Source organism: Genypterus blacodes, unplaced genomic scaffold (genome assembly GCF_046128005.1).
Source record: "Genypterus blacodes isolate CSIRO-AG114 ecotype Tasmania unplaced genomic scaffold, CSIRO-AGI_Gbla_v1 ptg000007l_1, whole genome shotgun sequence".
In the NCBI taxonomy this organism is placed as follows: domain Eukaryota; kingdom Metazoa; phylum Chordata; class Actinopteri; order Ophidiiformes; family Ophidiidae; genus Genypterus; species Genypterus blacodes.
Window position 1 is genome coordinate 3841434 of NW_027466821.1, and position 17697 is coordinate 3859130.

The 17697-nt window shown below is 43.2% G+C and overlaps 1 protein-coding gene across 1 annotated transcript; it reads left to right on the top strand.

Moving 5' to 3' along the window:
- The first annotated feature begins 1331 nt into the window (after nucleotides 1-1331).
- etnk1 (ethanolamine kinase 1) lies at nucleotides 1332-15089 on the top strand. The gene is made up of 8 exons (XM_076152309.1): nucleotides 1332-1658; nucleotides 2938-3197; nucleotides 3440-3580; nucleotides 5467-5609; nucleotides 10443-10526; nucleotides 10639-10799; nucleotides 11869-11942; nucleotides 12146-15089. The coding sequence occupies exons 1-8, from the start codon at nucleotides 1512-1514 to the stop codon at nucleotides 12216-12218; spliced, it is 1083 nt and encodes a 360-aa protein (XP_076008424.1). The 5' UTR covers nucleotides 1332-1511; the 3' UTR covers nucleotides 12219-15089.
- The last annotated feature ends 2608 nt before the right edge of the window (nucleotides 15090-17697 follow it).

Genomic DNA, 17697 nt, shown 5'->3' on the forward strand with positions numbered 1-17697 from the left:
TGCATATCTGCAGTGACTCAGCCGATGTTACTCAGAGTGATACTGTGGTTGATATTATTTGTTGATTCCCAAGCACAGAGGCGAACACTTCTTCTACGATATCCAATAATCAAGTAGCTACAGTTTCTTTACCCTTGATTACAAATGCATCAATACAGCAGATAAACTCATCTGCTGAGTACTGCCACGCCCTGAAACATCCACTGCTGTGAAAGGAGGCACAAAGGCTGTATTCCTAACACAAGTGACCTGAAGGGTGAATTGAACCCTTGTATGTCTATGAAAAGACTGAGTCAGCCAAAACAAAATCCTAGAAATGATAAAGCAAAGCAAAATGTTGGTCTAAGCCTGAACTTAAGACATCAATCAATTTAAACCCTCATCCCAAAGAAACAAAGCACAAATATAAAAGATTCTGCTGCTTTCTATTGTCTTTTCCCCCCTGTTTGAATAGAGGGCAGCGTGTTTAGCACAAAGAAATCCCATGTAATACAGCACCCATTTGGCTGTTGTGGATTGGGTGCCAGTGTAGCAAAGCTTCAGCTGTTGCCAACTAGGTAAAAGATTGATGTGTGCTCCTCCTGTAGAATGACATGTTCTTATCATATCTGTCACAAGGTTCATGCCTGTAAAACAAAACTTTTATGTCTTATGTTGGCGGTAAGAGTGATACTGTTGTCTCTGATGTTGAAATGAAAGCATGCGTACATTTGGCTTGTCCTGAGGCAGAGGGCTAATAATAGATACAGTGATCCATTTTATGTTCAGATATCAAATACACATCCTTCACCTTTCATATACCATGTTTTAATATGCCAGTATATTGTGATATGTACAAGTATTATGTGGACCACCGCATATGTCAAAATGGATGACTCGATCACTAAAAAGGTAGACTGAAGTGAGTTAAGGTAGATTCGGCCTGTCGTTATTCACATTTAATATTCTGACATGTGAACGCTGAAAACTCATTTCATTCAAGCAGGTTACGCACATTGACGAGAGTAGCACGGTGAGTTCCGGCTGCATCATCCTTGCGAATGATTTACTCTCCCGAGCATACCGACTTGTGAACATGCGTGCGGAGGTAGTCACGTTTATTTGCCTGTTAATTTATGCTTATGTAATAAGTCAGAATTAATTTTGTTTTTATTGCTTATTAGGTATTACGTGACTCCTATTTAAAAAAAAATCAATGTACAATAGGTTTACGGAAAAAACTGTTTTTGCGGTGCACACGAGTAAATTAAACAAGCGCTTCCAGTGAGTCATGCGATTTCCCAGCATGCAGCGGGCGCCCTGTTAAGAGTTTTTTCTTTTTTTTCTCTCCAGTGGGTTGGATATTTTGAGAGGCGTTGCCGAACACACACACACACCGACAGCGCAGCGTCTATACTCCCCGCACACACTCACGTTTATATACATTTGCCATTCGCAGCCGCTTTCACACACACACACACACACAGCTCCAGACGAAGTCATAAGAAATAAGAAGACTTAAAGGTTGCGTCATGGCCAACTACATTCACGTACCCGACCAGGCTCCCGCTGTGCCCAAAATAGACGTGACAGTTGACGAGAAGGACTACAGACCCGGTGCACTGCGGCTTATCAAGGAGCTGAGACCCAACTGGAAGCCATCCGAAGTCAAAATCAAGGTGCCTTTCATTAAATATTGCCATATTTAATATACAGCACCGCAGTTCATGTTTTAATTGTTGCCATTTGCTTATTCGGCATTTGAACGCCTTAAAAATAAATATGAAAAATGTCTTAAGCTAGCAAAATGTCCTCGTGTTAAAATGAATTAATGTTAGCCAGCGAGCTACGTAGTTGCGTAGTAGCGAAGGACACGAGGAAATGTAACCCAAAAAGACATTACATTGATTTATTATGACAATTTTCTTGGTTTCGACGTATTCCGGGGATTTTTCCGCCCGTTACGATTGATGTTTCGTGTTTGGAAATAGTATCTGCGTCATCTCGGGTCAAGATCAGACACGGGGATCAGTGCAGTACACACACAAGCCAGTGTTGCGTTCTACAACGACATTAACGTTAACATATTAAAATTGTAAGCATTTGTGAGGTGAAAGCAGGAATTTCATGAACTAGTAATCTAAGGTGTGTCGGGTTTAAACCCGAATTATCTCCACGGTGCCTCTCCATGGTCCCTGATGGGGGTAGATGAAAGGTTAAACGAGAATTTCAGAGGAATTTCAGACGTCAAAGCTTGTTTTCTGACGTAATGCAATACAGAAAATAGAGCATTTGCATTTAAGTTTGCATAAATCCAAGTTAAATGAAATGAAATACTAAATGGGGCACCTTCTAATAATCCAGTCGTGTATACTGGAAAATGTGCAGTAGCTGTTGACGTTTTTAACTTGGATTCGTTTTCGAAGAAAGCAAACAAAATACATCATAACGTTTCTGTCAAAAACGGAGAGAGCGTATTGGTTCTTATCCAGTAGCAGGAAGGGGGTGTGGCTCCTCTGGGTAAATATGGTGGGGTGGAAGCTGATCACATGCTCTTTCACCGTTGCTCATATTCACCACTCAGCAAATGCCATGCCATTATCTCCCTCAGGCAAAATAAAATTCCTGACGGTCCTCCCATTCCCAGCCAATCTCACAGCCAAACCCTATATTGTAAACGGTTATGGTTGGTATGCTGGAACTCCCATCAAAAATGTTCCCAGCTTCACCATAGAGAGAGTCTAGCTTAAATCAACCTAGACAAGCCCTCATTTCCATGGTTACATCCGCTCCTCCCCTTGCCTGATCCTGACTGCTGATTGGATTGCCTCAGTGTCGTGTAGCTGAACAAAATAAAGATGACAAATATTGTTTTTGACTGTTGACTATCTGTCTCTCTCTCTCCTGTGTGTGTGTGTGTGTGTGTGTGTGTGTGTGTGTGTGTGTGTGTGTGTGTAGTTCTTCACAGACGGGATAACCAACAAGCTGCTGGGGTGCTATGTTGGTGCAGTAATGCAGGATGTTGTTCTGGTCCGTATTTATGGCAACAAAACAGAACTGCTGGTGGACCGTGAGAATGAAGTGAAAAGTTTCCGAGTCTTACAGGCCCACCGCTGTGCCCCTCGCCTCTACTGTACCTTCAACAATGGCCTGTGTTATGAGTTCCTGCAAGGTACTGCCCTGGAGCCTGAGCACATTCGCAGCCATTCTGTTTTCAGGTAAATGATGCATTGTTGTTCAATAAAGACAGTCCTCATGCTCAGACATTGCTGATAGTGCTTAGTGAGTGCTGCTGTGAGACAAACGGCTCATGTTTGCTTCCTGCTATGACGCCACGCATTCCTGTTTGACAGAGGCACCCATTCAAATGCTTTCATACGCCAGCCTGTTAGAATCCACTGCTACTGCCCCTTTTCTATTCTCTTTAAAATGTAATGTTGTCCCCACTTCTACCTTGCAGGCTCATTGCCAGGCAGCTGGCAAAGTACCATGCCATCCATGCCCATAATGGCTGGGTGCCCCAGTCTGACTTATGGTTGAAGATGGGAAAGTACTTTGCTCTGATCCCCAAGTACTTCAAGGACCCTGTGCAGAACGCCAGGTGAGACCATATAGACAACAACAATCACTGATACTCGTCGCACTTTATGACCTACCTATTGCCTACCTATGTTGAACACACTTATTAGAAGTCACTTTGGATAAAAGCGTCTGCTAAATGACTGTAATGTAATGTAATGACCTCAGGTTACACGGAAGTGCAATATTGTATGCAGATACATAGGCCAGATAGAAATAAATGAAATAAAAAATATTAATGAAACCTGACATGCTAGATTTCATACCAATGTGGGTGTGGACGTGTGTGAGTCACAAGGATTTAGCTGTAAATGGAGCCTGTGCAGCTGGGACTCATTTATAAGATAAACACAGTCGGAAAATTGAAAACATCTCTCCACATCTTCCCACTCAACTGTTGCTGATTAGTTCATTTTGAATTGGCCGTTGTCTAGGAGGTTTGAGTGTTTTAAGTTTCCCTTTTCATTCAGAAGGCATCTTCAGTCCAACTAGTGTGGGGAAAGGCAACTGCATTTATTCCCATTTAATGTGGCAAAAACAGACGGATCGACCAACATGATTCATGCTTTATTTAGTTATCCAAGATAGCATGGAGTGCATGTTTCAGCAGATAAGACCTTACTTTACCCCCATGGAGTTCCTGTGAGTTTGACATGTGACAATGTGTCAATAGTATACTGCTGCAAACATAACCTTAGGCAGAAATATATTCACACACACGCAATACTCATAGTTACATAAAAAGCTTTGCGCACTTGATAGTACTAAGTCTTAATTATGAAGATTACATAATCATTAAGAACTACCTTAATGTATAACAGGACTCAGTATTAATCCAAAATAAACATTGACTTGAAACCTCCCAAATGTTAACCTTTGCTAGGACAATGCTGATTAAGCGTGTGGAAAGGTTGTTATTTGCATATTGCGTCAGATCCAGTTTGTCAGGCGCCATTGCCGGTGCTTTGTGTTCTTCTAGACCCTGCAAGTTTAAAACGATTCAAGAGGAGGAGCACTTTTGATCAAAGGATCGTAGTTGTCAGCTTTTTACCTGTAGTCTCCAATGAAATGTGTGTGGACAAGAACCAAAATACTTGCATTTAATATAGTTTCTGCTTTATATAAGTATTCAGACAGTGAATTTGCTCATTCGTGTAATTATGTGCGCTCTTCGTGTCTTACTAATTTCAACAATGGCCTTTCCTTTTTGCAAAATCATGTGGTTGTTTGGTACCAAATTGATGCCCAATTCCCTTTTTAGTGGTCATAAAGTTTCCCTTTGCCTTCTTTCAAGTTTCATGAATAGCTGTTTTTGTTTTGTTTGCTCTTGTATGATTAGTTTAAATATTTATTTGAATTTAGGTGAACAGTTCTGGTATCTACAAAATAATTGAATAATAGATAGATAATTTGAAACGTGAGATTATCTGAAACCAAATCACACAGTGTTTGTGTTGTTACGTATGAGAGATATCATGGGTTTAAATTTCCAGATATGTTTTATGAGAGGAATCATTCTCATTGTGTAAGGGAGTGTTGTTGTGTGTAAGGGTGCGGTTGTTTTGCATTTGAATTTATGAGCATGAATACTGTGTAGGGCAGGCTGTGTACCTAAATTCCCTTTCTTGTACTTTGTTTTCATAATCAGTGGTATTGGGCAATTATGAATTAATTGTGTTGTTTTTCTCCCACTGCAGCCAGTAACTGTGAATTGTGCAATGCCTGCCCATAAAATTACATAAGGTCTCCCCCACCCACATGCCGTCTCTCTCCCTTCTCTTGCTTCCTAATTTTTTCTTTCTGTTTACTGTGGTATCCCTGCGCTCAAGTTCCCCTTCCTGATTCTACCCCCATCCGTCTTTCCACTCATTCACATTCTCACCTTTTTTGGCCCCCCTGTCCTTCCAGGCTGAGGGCGGAGGTTCCCAGCTCGCAGTGCCTCCGAGAAGAGCTGGTGTGGCTGCAGCAGAGCCTGTCGGTGCTGGGCTCCCCTGTGGTTCTCTGCCACAACGACTTGCTTTGCAAGAACATAATCTTTAATCAAGAGTCAGGTGAGTATAAACTGCACTAGTGTAGTCAATGACATTACTGTGTGATTGCTTTGTGTTGTAGTGTGAACTGCACTGGCCCCCTGTTCTCAGGTAGGATGGCATTCACTGCACTTCCTCAACTGTAGACTCATGCTTCACTCATTAGCAGTGTTTAAGTGCGTTAGGCCGAAGTCGTAGAATTAGAATGGACAGAAAAGACATTTTGTGACCTAAAATCCCAGCCGATTTCTGTGCTTTTTAAAGGTCTGGGAAAGTGTGTTCAAATGTGATAGAACTCGGATGTAACAAACAAGTCCTTCTTCAAACAAGTTTGTGTACATCTCATTTACAAGTACACTGTTTACAAGTAACACTGTTAGACTTTCACAATGTAATGCACATGCATGCCAGTTACACATTTAGCCTGATGCTCATTTGGCTTGATTTTTCTTTCCCAAAGCTATATATGTGTTGTTGAGTCACCACTGACAAGATCAGTTAAGTTGGTTAGCTTCACCAGGCCCTGCCTTTGCCGCTTATAAATATGCCAAATAGGAAAACAATCACTAAAAATTAGGATTAAGTCGACCCTTGATACTTTCTTATGGTTCAAGGTGCTGCTTGCAAACCATACTGTCAAGCAAGCTATTGAGTGAAATTAATTTATGGGGTGTGGTGCTTGACAGAGAGGTTTGTGGGAGGCAGTGGCTCAGTGGGTAGAGCTTCCGCTTGGGAACCGGAGGGTTGCCGGTTTGAGCCCCTGCCGAGGTGCCCCTGAGCAAGGCACCGAACCCTCAATTGCTCCCCCCTCTGCGAAGGGTGGTAACTGTAATGTAAGTCGCTTTGGATAAAAGCGTCCGCCAAATGATCGTAATGTAATGTAATGTAATGTTTCTGTTGGCTGGAACAAAGTTATGTACATCTGCCTCCAGCATAAACCTCTGTCCTCGTTTGAACCTTTGTTCAGACAGGGACAAAGGAGGAGGTTTGCCAAACTCTCTCTTTCTGGGTCCTACGTTTTTGGCCAGTTTTGCATGAATACATCATTACATAAATGTTGAAAAAGTCAATGTTCCAGTTTCCCAGACCTTAAAATACGAGGCAACTACACTTGCAATGTAGAGCTTTGTCTCTCGGAATAAACTGAAAGTTTAGTATTTTTGTAATTTGCTTTCGTCGTGTTTCACAACTGTGTCTGATCTGTCGTTCTAAGTCTGCGCTCAAAGTGTAGTGTACAGCACTACTGTTCTCAGCCCACATCTGTATCATACCGGCTACCAGGTCTCAGTTTAATTGAAGCACATTATTTGGTGCTTTAGGAATGTTTCCTTTTTTCTTTTTCTATTTTTTCTTCTTTTTTTTTTGAAGGTATGAATGTTGAGCAATCTGTTGTCGGTCAATAGTTACAACCTATCATTTGTACTGAGCGATTTTGATTATACCAGTCTCTGAAACTGTGTCTTTTTAGAAGTGGGGTGGCATACTTAGAGGTGGAACAGAAAAGGGAGGGTTGGGAAAGGGAAGTAGAGGGTTTCTATGTACAGTATGTGTGGGGTGGGGTGGGATTGGTATAAAGGGGGGGTGGGGTGTAAGAGCTGTCAGCCCCCTCGTCCTTTTGTGACGAGGGGTGGGGCCCTTCTCATAGCTCCTTGTGTCTAGCCTTTCTTCCCTAGGAATGACAGCCGAGGCTGTGGCTGCCCTGCGCCACCCTTCCCTGGGGAGGCAATGGAGAGAGACATACCTCACATGCGGTCAGCTCTGAGGGCCCTCACGTAGTCAGCCCACTGCTCAGGCTAATCGGGATGAGTTCATGGCAGCAGTAGGAGCCACATACCTACCTACCTATTTTTCCTCCAGTCAACTCTGTTACCAATTTCCAGACGGATGTGTCATGAATAGGCCACTCGTGATGCTTGTGATCACACAAATGTTGACAGGTTATTCTGCACTTGGTATAAATCACTCTGAGTGCTGGATAAATGCCAAAAATGTAAATCTACTTTCCGCAAATGCTCCTCACATTAAGCCGGTGTCCGCATGACTGGGCGGATCATATAACATGGACCTGAAACATGCCGCTGCAAAGATGCCTGGCATTTACTTTGTGCAAGGGGAAAAGAACTGCAGTTTTCTAGTAGCTGAAGCTCTCAGATCCTTGCAAAGAGTACACATGCACACCTCAGACATCGCATGTAAACGTTATGTGAATCTCTTGATTATGTCTCTCAAATGTTTGCCGATTGGTGATGCAGGGAAAGAGATCCAGTATTATCAGAGATGGGCCAACACCCAAACCCTGAAGTGAAAAAAAGGAAAAGCACAAAGGCATCTGATTTAGTATGTGGGGTTGCAGATGAGGTGGTGCAATTCTAAATTACGTAATTTGTCTCCCCGTCTAAGTTACATAAAGTATTCTTGGCAAACATCCACATGTCTGCGTCTGTCTATTCATGTTGGCAGTGTTGCAGAATGCATGTTTCAGGTTTCATACTTAAGACACTGAGGCAATCAGGACTTGTACATAGATGCATTTGTGATTTAAGACCCCTTATTTTCCCTCACTCCGGCAGCACTTACTGTTGTTTAGTACAAGGGCTTTCAAGGGAGATCACATACATCTTTATTTCACCACGAGGGCACACCTACAAATGACAACCACAATGGGCTCTGAGGACTCGAGGCTGTAATTACCACATTACTGACTGTGCCCACTCAAGCTGTCCAGTGAACTGTAGTGAATCCATTCTGGTGTGTTTTGCATTAAAAGGCAGATCCGTATTGAAGAGGGACTCACCAGCTTCCTGTCAGTTTAGCTCAGCCGTAGTTGCCAAGTGCAAACCACATGTCTGTCGAACACGACATGAGAAGCCACCACTTCCTGTATTGCTAAAACCATAGAACAGAAGCGGTGCAAAGGTTGTTTTTTTTTTCGTTTCACCGTTCTGCTAAGATACTGCTAAAGTTTAAATTTCACCTTCACACAAGTGTCGTATTACTTTACTCTCTTTGTCTCTCAGCCTCCCTCACAGGCTGCCTTTGTTTCTCTGCCTGACTCGCTCACTTGACTCAGATGTTGCCAACAGAAAACATCAACACACAATTTAGTTGGTCCCGAGAGCCACAAAATCTGCAGCTCAGCAGCCAACAGGAAGCCTCACACACATTCTGTCATTTGCATAGAAGCAGCAGAGATATCACGCGATTGGGCTCAGGGTGGACCAATGGGAATGGGGCATTGGAGGGGAGTGTTTCGAGAAGGGGAAGTGTGCAAATATGCGGGGAAAAGAAAGGAGTGGGAGTTTTGGCCAGCGGGGCCTGATGTTTCGACTCCTGCGTGAGAGCAAGAATGGTTAAAAAAAAGAAGACTGTCAGTAAGAGAGAGAGTATGTGTGAAAGATGTGTTTGCCCCAACCTTTTCATCTGCTGCACAGGGGGCTATAGCCACTGACCGGAGGTGTTCAGTTGTGTCCCGCTAGGACCCACACGCCGGCTGGTAACCCACCTCAAAGTGTCTTTCTCTGTAGTCCAGCACCACCAGAAAAACTTCCATAATATTCCATATTTTAGGCCTAATAATTGTGCAAAGGCCAAAAAAACAAAGAACGCAAACAACTGTAAGAGTAGAGACTGAATTGTAATTTTTATGGTTCTCCAAAATTCTAAATGTTGTCTGTTTAATTGACAAATGGATGATTGATTGAGAGTAAGGGTTTGTATTTTGAGATTGACTCCATGACATTAAAAGGAAAGCACCTTCCTTCCTTTATTCTTTCCAATGTACATAGACACCTCACAGTGTCAGTAGACATCAAGTGTATTTGGACAGCAACACACCCTTCGGTCTTTCTCTGATCTTTGGTTACAGTAGACTCGTAAACAGGTTTTCCATTTTAGTGTTTGCCTAACAACTGTTTACCGTCTTGCCTTCAGTTGTTCTCACTCAGTAGAGAGGGAACAAAGTTCTGAGACATCCGAAACTGCTGGCAAACATAATAGTATAAGTATCAGTAAGGGTGCGTTGCTGTACAAATACTTTGGCACTTTGCTCTACTTTTTCTACTTTTCGTGTCGCTTTATATTTCTGTCTTCCTCCCTCAGTCCATCTGCTTCCTTTACCCCCCTTCCACACACACACACTCTCTTCAACACGTCTTCCTCTGTGCATGACTTTATCACTGTGAGTTCGTTGTTTTCCTTTCTTCTCTGCATGTGTCCAAAACAAAGCTTCTCTGGGAAGTAACTGTCTTCATTTTTCCCTATGCTCCATCTGGTTCGTCATGCTTTGCACATTCCCATCTCGGCTAATTAATCCCGGCTGTGAGTTTGGTGGTTTCTTTCTTAAGAAAAGAACTGATCCCATATCCAGGTCGTGCACTAAGATGCATTGTGGAATGACTGCCAAACCCATGTAGATGCGCATGCAAGTGAAAATCGTAACTTTTGCATTTTTGCCCCAGTAGTTCATAGATGAAATTGAATTCGTAAAGATGGCACAAAAATGTACATTTAGAAAAAAACACTTTGCTTCCTAATATGCTGACGATCCAAAATATTTATAGCATGGTTGTATTCGTAACTGAACAACCATATTTAGTTTTTCATCTTCTTGTCCTAACTTATTCTCTCCTAAACTCTTTATTGTTTCATCACTCTGTGCTAATGTCCCCCTCTATGGCCCACTCCCCTCAAAATGCAAACTCTTACTCCGTGCCCCAGATTGGCTGACTAGCCAACTGGAGAAAGTTACGTAATGAAAAGCATTGACATGCTGAGTTATTAAAGGGAAAACACAACATAATGATTTTATGACTCATTCCTTTGTCTGTCTCTAAACAATGCGCCTCCTCTTTCCAGGCCATGTAAAGTTCATTGACTACGAATATGCTGGGTACAATTATCAAGCCTACGACATTGGGAACCATTTCAATGAGTTTGCTGGTAAGTGTAAATTGTTTAACGCTTAAATGTGCTGTATTTGGAAAAGTTTGTTTTTACTGCGGTCGATCCGTTTTGCCCAAGTTGTGTGTTTGTGTGTGTTTATGTACTGCAGGCCTGAATGAAGTGGATTATAGTCACTATCCCGATCGGAGCTTTCAGCAGGAGTGGCTCCGCTCCTACCTGGAGTCCTATAAGGAGCACAAAGGCCTGAGCGGTGAGGTGACTGACAGAGAGGTGGAGGTTCTCTATGTTCAGGTCAACCGCTTTTCCCTGGTAAGCATGTCAACCTAAACATAACCCCAATTCTCTGAGCCAGTGCTTCAGAAAGACTTATCTAACCACATTTCAGTTATGTAGTGAGTGAAAATGGTTGTTCAGGTACTTGCTCTCAGTAGAAATACATTAAGTCTCTACCTTAAATGTATAAATAGCTGTCAAATCAACAGTAACAGTACAGGTTTTTGTGAATATACTAGAAAAAAAGCATGAACATGAAAACCAGATTGTTTTCTAGTTATGGCATATGGCCGCCCATATGGCCTTCATTTCCCTAAACAAATACTTCTCTGTGATGTGCTTTGAGGGCGGTGCAAGCTCAGCTGAAGCAGTTGGCAAAACAAACTTGTAATTGGACCTGGACAGAATTACAATCATCTCTGTTCTGCCGCAGTAGATGGACAAATTAGTCATTCTTCTTGTTGGTGGTAACACACAGGGCATTTGCCTTTGTTTGCTCTGGCAGGCAGTGACAAAGTGTCCCACCAGAGGCCAAAAAGGAGAATTAATCTTGGAAACCTGGTGTTCTTTTACGATCACTGGGCAGCATCTAGTCAGTCAAATGAGTTTCTGGCGCTTTCTTGACAAGGATGAAAAGCTTAAAGTGAAAGGAGTTAGATATTTGTAGGGGATAAAAACAGCCCTGGGCGTCTGTTGTGTAAAGACTTCCCAGGCTTGTATTGGGTCAACACTAAAAGACTGCTGAGCCGCCATGTGAGCTATTACCTGCTCTGTCTACGAGAGGCGAGTGTGTGCGACCTGCTCGCGCTCACTGCCAGCATATGGGAGGTGCTGTTAATGACAACTGGCAACGCGGCGCTCTCCCCTGAGTCGCAGGCGCCCTTGTTTACTGTCAAGAGCAAAAGAGGGCAAAGTGGAGGATGGGCGAGTGAAGCGATCGTGTGTCTCAATCAGCTATTTGTCGTGGAGCGTGTTGCTATAGGCCAATGCTGGCATTTAGGCTCAAGCGGGCTGTGTTGCGTAATTAGAAGCGACATTTACTTTTTACAGATTAATGAGTGTGTGCCAATTCTTTGTCCCTGCATTGCTCTGTCTTTCCATCCAGGCATCGCATTTCTTCTGGGGACTCTGGGCTCTGATTCAGGCCAAGTTCTCCACCATCGACTTTGACTTCTTGGGGTTAGTAATAATAAACCAGCTGCAGTTAACATGATATCAGTCTGAGCGCTTAACACTTCAGCCTTGAGATGAACATTATCATCTCTTAACGCATTGTGTGTTCTAAACAGCCTGATATTTCCGCACTGATAGCCTTCACATTAACATTTCTGAGATATTACATATTTAATCTTGTCACTGACGCCTCCCTTCTCTACTCTCAGATACGCAGTCCTCCGCTTCAACCAGTACTACAAGATGAAACTTGAGGCGGCCGCGCTGAAACTACCCGACTAGAGGCCCTCCACCCCGCCATCTTCTCTTCTTCCTGCTCCTCCTCCCCTTCATCCTGCCCTGCAGCTCACACGGTGACTGCAGAGCACCCTCTAGGGGCCGTCATAGGGAAGAGCCAGACATGAGAGTCTGTCCTGTCCAGTGCCTACAGGTCACCTCTTCATGTCCCTATAAATAGAGATTGAATGTGTCACATCGTTATCCATCATCTACAGTCACACCGTGCTCATCCAGGAGCCAAGCTCACGTTCCTTAAGGCCACGTGTGAAGTAGAAACTCAGTCATAACAGCTTATTACCTGCTGCAATGTAAAACCCATATGGCTCAATTTGTTGTAAATCTATGATATCAACAAGGATACTAACATAACATCAGTAGATTGTATATATGAGACTTTCTTCTTTCCTAATAGTTTTAATCACTGTAAACAGTCATTCAGTCAATCCATGGAAGCCACCTGTACGTTTGACAAAAAGCAGCTCGATCCAGACACTCGTGCACATTGACGGGGGGGGGGGGGGGGGGGGGCGGAGCTCTCGAGAGGCGACCTAACTAACGACCAACTCTGCACTGCTAGGAGAGCAGTACAAAACACGCTTTGTCCGACGAGGAACAAAAAAAAAAAAAAAAAACGGGGCGGGGGGACGGGTGAGATGAAAACTGTGCTCGATTCACGGCCAGTGCTTTCATCCAACAGCATGTGACAACCGCACCAGGCAAAAAAAAAGAGAAAAAATCGCGGCTTTGCCTTGTGACTCTGTGTTCTTACCCTTATTCCCCCCCAGCGCAATGTGCACCGACTGTGTCATGGAATAGAACCTGTCATTGTTGGCGCATGCAGTCGATGAGGGTTCATGCGGTGTTTGGCTTTTCTGTACTGGTAGAGGGGAGTGTCCGTGTTTACATCCAACCCTCCATCCTCCTCCCCCCAAACCCCTCCCCTCCCCCCCGCGTTAAATCACTGCATGGTCGTCGGGGAGGTCTGTCTCTGTAATGTAGGCGTGTTGGCAGAAGGCGATGTTTGTCCACATCTTGAGCGGGATGCATTTCGTTGTAATTTGAACATTCCATGTTCATAAGCTAAACAGGGGAACTGGATAGCAGGTCACATGGTGAGACGGCAATGTTAATGACTTGTTTGTTTGTTTTTTTCCACTGTGATATTGCCAGTGAGCCATGCAATGCTAGGCAAGACCAAACCATTATAGATTCCATGTGAAGGGAAAGTTCGGAATCATCATCATCGTTTAGAATACTCTGACCCACAGAAGTACACTCCTGTTTAGTACTGATGCACTTGTGACTGTACATTTTTATATATTTGTAGAGCCATCGTTGCCGTTTCACACGTTTGTATTGGGAAAACTGCTTTGTGTACGGACACGTCGCCAACACGCGCCGTAATGAGAAGAGGGTCAGTAGAAATGTGGAATTTTTAGCAAAGTGAGAGTAGTCGATGAATCTGTCGGCGCTGGTCACCCCAGCAACGTTAGTTATGTCTGTTCTACCTGAGAAATGTGATTTAAAAAAAAAAAAGAAAAAAAGAAAAGTCAATTGCATGTGGACCCGAGTGCAAGCCCCTTGGTTTGTTGGAGGCCGTCATCGCTGTCAGTTTCCTTTTTGGTTCACCTTTGACCTTCATCTGTTATGTTTGGGAGAGATATTGATGCCCTGTGCAGAACGGAAGCAAGTTCATCTCTGTTACTTTAACCAGCCCACACCAAAGTGCTGACATTGTGTTTTTGCTTGTACATAATGCACTCCTTTTTCCATGTAGCAAAAACAATTTAGACTTATTAAAAAATACATTTTTATACTTATTTAAATGGAAATGTTTGGGTGACTTATGAGTGGGTGATGTTTGCTGGTGCAGTAACAGACATTGTAGCTCTTGGAGTATCTTTTCAGATATTTGAAGTATGAGAACAGTAACAGTTTGTGTAACCGCCATATGAAAAATGAAGAAAACGTGTTTTTACTCCACAACTCCAGTTATTCACTACAAGTTTGTCCCACTGCTCTCAGCTATGTATCCATAGCCTTTGCCGAGAGACCATTGGTCACAATACACACTCCCTCCTGTGCAGTTTATCTAACATACGTCACGAGAAGATATTGCATCTTGTCTGGACGTGTGCATGTGAACGCTATTTTTTTGTCTACTTAACTTGCCTGTAGGCTTGAAGAGCATTATGTTTTTTTCTGTCGTTATTTTGGGAAGTGTCCGCAACGGTTCAAGTCGGGCCAAAACCGAACTTGAAATGTACACACCTTTGGTCTTAAAATCTGTGGAAATAATCCATAAATGTCTGTCTTTTGTGGTGAAACGGTTTGTGATGTATGTTACCCGTTTGGATTTGAGTTCTTGGGAGATTTCTCTAAGACTGTTGAACCATGTTTACGTGGAATGGAGCGGTGTTTATGCAGTTTGTCAAATCCTATCACTGAATCGCATAAGAATATCGGTTGTTATTCTGCCGATATATTTGCTTCCCTTCATGTCTCTGGGGTGTTTGTCTTTTTCCCCAAATTCATCAACAAAAAAAAGACATTGCCACTGTATATTGTGTGTAATCTAATCTGTGAAAAAAATTCTCCACTACATGTCAGGAGAGTGTGTGTATTTAATTGTAAAGCAGCCTTCCCCTTAGTCTTCTCTGGCCACTGTAGCATATGTTTATATGTACAGTTAAACAAATGTAATATCTTTGCTTGTCTCAAATGTGAATGAATGTAAATAGAGGGAGTTTTCTTTTCTAAAAGTTGCATTTCGGTATATAGTTTCCTGGGATAAGCAGTGAATTAAAAAGAAGCCTTTTCAATACTGTAAACATGCTTTGGAAGAATAAAGTCTATATTCCCATATCGGCGTCATTTGCGTGTGTGTCGTCGTCCTTTGCCTTATCTACCAATAGATGGCGCCACAATCCAGAGAACAGCTCCCATAATCTGACAGAAAGCTCACCACAGGGGGCAAAAATAATCCTGTTGGGCAGTGATTCTTTCTAATTGCGCTGCTCATTTAACATGGATACGTTTCTATACTTTAATTAAAGAATACATATTAATATGTCTTAAATCGAATAGGTTATGCTCCCGGTAACACTAAGACAATTAAGGTGGAATGGAGCAGAGTTAACATGGTCCCAGGGTCTCAGCCAGGCTGGAATAACTATGAACATTTAGTGAAAGTAGAAATTGGGTGGATGAGTAAAAAGAAAGGACATTTACAGAAGTGACCCAAATTAAAGTGCACAGTGGATGAAGGAACAAGAGATGATGGAGGAACACAAAGAAGGCAAACGCGTAAGGACGACAGAAAAAGAGAGACTGCAGGAAATAAAGACGGGATTAAAAGGAAGAAAATAATGTAAAAAAGGATATATCATTAGTGATGTTTTTGTTACTTTCCCCCTCTGGTCACAGCTGTGTGTGAGCCTCCTCTCTATCGTTTGGCCTAATAACCAGTAAACACTACCATTAGGCGTTGCAGTGTGATGTGTTGAGCCCGATGTGTGATATTGTGTTGTTGCATTCTGTGTGTATATTTGCACCATTTATGATCCCAGTGGTTAAATTAGAAACCTTCATGCCTCACACCCCAAATCCAAAACATCTCATTTCTTACCATTTTCTTCGAGCAAATCAGGTCTGCGAGCTGCGTCTTATAGTCAAACAATTACAACACTGCATTATCCAACTCGCTGACTGTAATTCAATTAACTTCCTCCCTCTGGCTTCATCCACCCGGATAATACTCACATTAATTAACAACAGAATCCAATATCGGATGTTCTGCGCCTCCACTTATTTTCATTTCCCATAAAAAGGTCACAGCAGCCACTTCCAAGTCAAGACAATTGCTGTGAATGTGTAGTAATCGTATAGTTTGCGCATCAGCAGGGCCGGGAGTGTGTGAGCGGGGAAGTAATCCTGGCAGTCATCGGCTGACTGCCGGCTGGAGGAAGAGGCAGGAAAACGCGCGGGCCTCAGAGACGAAGACGCGCGGACATAACAGTGATACGCATCCATCAGGGGCGTAGATTCACCAAACTCATTAGGGAAAAATCCCAGAAGACGGAAGTTTTACAAACAAACATTTCAGACTGAGCAGCTTGGGGGCAGAATAATCTCATTGGTGGATTTAAACCTCAATGGAGAGAGCCAGATTTCTTTTGGAGGGCATGATTAAAGTTTCACAACTGAAGCCCAAGGAGGGAGAGGAAGATGAAGCCAAATATGCTCTTGCTTCGTGTTTATCAAGCCATATGCCTGCTACGGACCATCTAACGGCCAACTAGTGTTACCACAGCGTGAAAGGTAAAGTAGAAGTCTCAAAATCCCGTCTGATATTTGCTCTGTCGCTTCAACAACAAGGTCACGGGTTCAAATCCAGCTGGGGCCTTCCTGCGTGATTGCAATTCCTGGAGGTAGATGGTAGAACGGAAGGCTCGGAGCGGGACGCAGTGAGCTTTTGTTTGTGCAGGGGCCTCCGAGGCAAACCTTTGTACTTTTCAACCTCTCATACCTGCCTAACAGCTCCAAATATCCCATTTCTGGTCGAGCCGGGTCAGCAGGTGTTTTGTTTTGGTCTCATCGTGACTTCCCCTGCAGTAAATTCTGCATTTGCAATAAACAATCAGACAACATTCTCTCCCTCTCTGCCTATTGTAAAACCTGACTTGTGTTTGACCTGTTCCGTCATGAAGTGTAGATTCACAAGGCCGTGTGTGTGTGTGTGTGTGTGTGTGTCCATCGATCGTGTGATTGGTCCCACCAAGTGCAGATGAGAAGGTATGATCTCAAAATCACACACACACGAAGAGCAGGGAGACCAAACCAGTGATCTCTGAAACGCTCGAGTCCGCACACACCATTTCCACCTTGTCCTTGAAATGAGACACACACACGTGTGCACAGTAATCACACAGAAGAGGATCGGGACAATGGCGGGGTTGTGGGGGGAAATGGGATCAGGGTGCTCTCGTTCATCCGCTATTCAACGCGCCAACCTAATTACAAGAGAAGAGGGAAACAGTAATTAGCAGCGAGTCTCACCTCGTTAATCACAAAAGGCTCCTTCGCTCTATTTATATCTGATTAATGGCTTGCTTAAGCGCGGGGAGATATTTATGTTTCTGTTAATTGTGTGCAGCTACTCTCACTGTCTTTGTTGCAACCCCCAGCTGACACGCGCATGTATACAAACACACACGCACACACACACACCTACCTCGTCTCATTACAGGAGGTTACTTATTGTTTTCCTCAAACTGTCAAAGCTGTTAACAGGGTGTAATTTGTCTCATATCTGATTTGCGTCGTACAATAATTGGCCTATTAGCCCTTGTCTGCCATTTCACCGCTGCAGGGGGGCGAAAACCACATCGTCTCCATTAGAACTTGAGTTTTTACAAGCTTCTTTAAAGATGATCCTGCTCTGATAGACGCAAAGTCCAGCGATCGCAGAAATGTCCTGAAC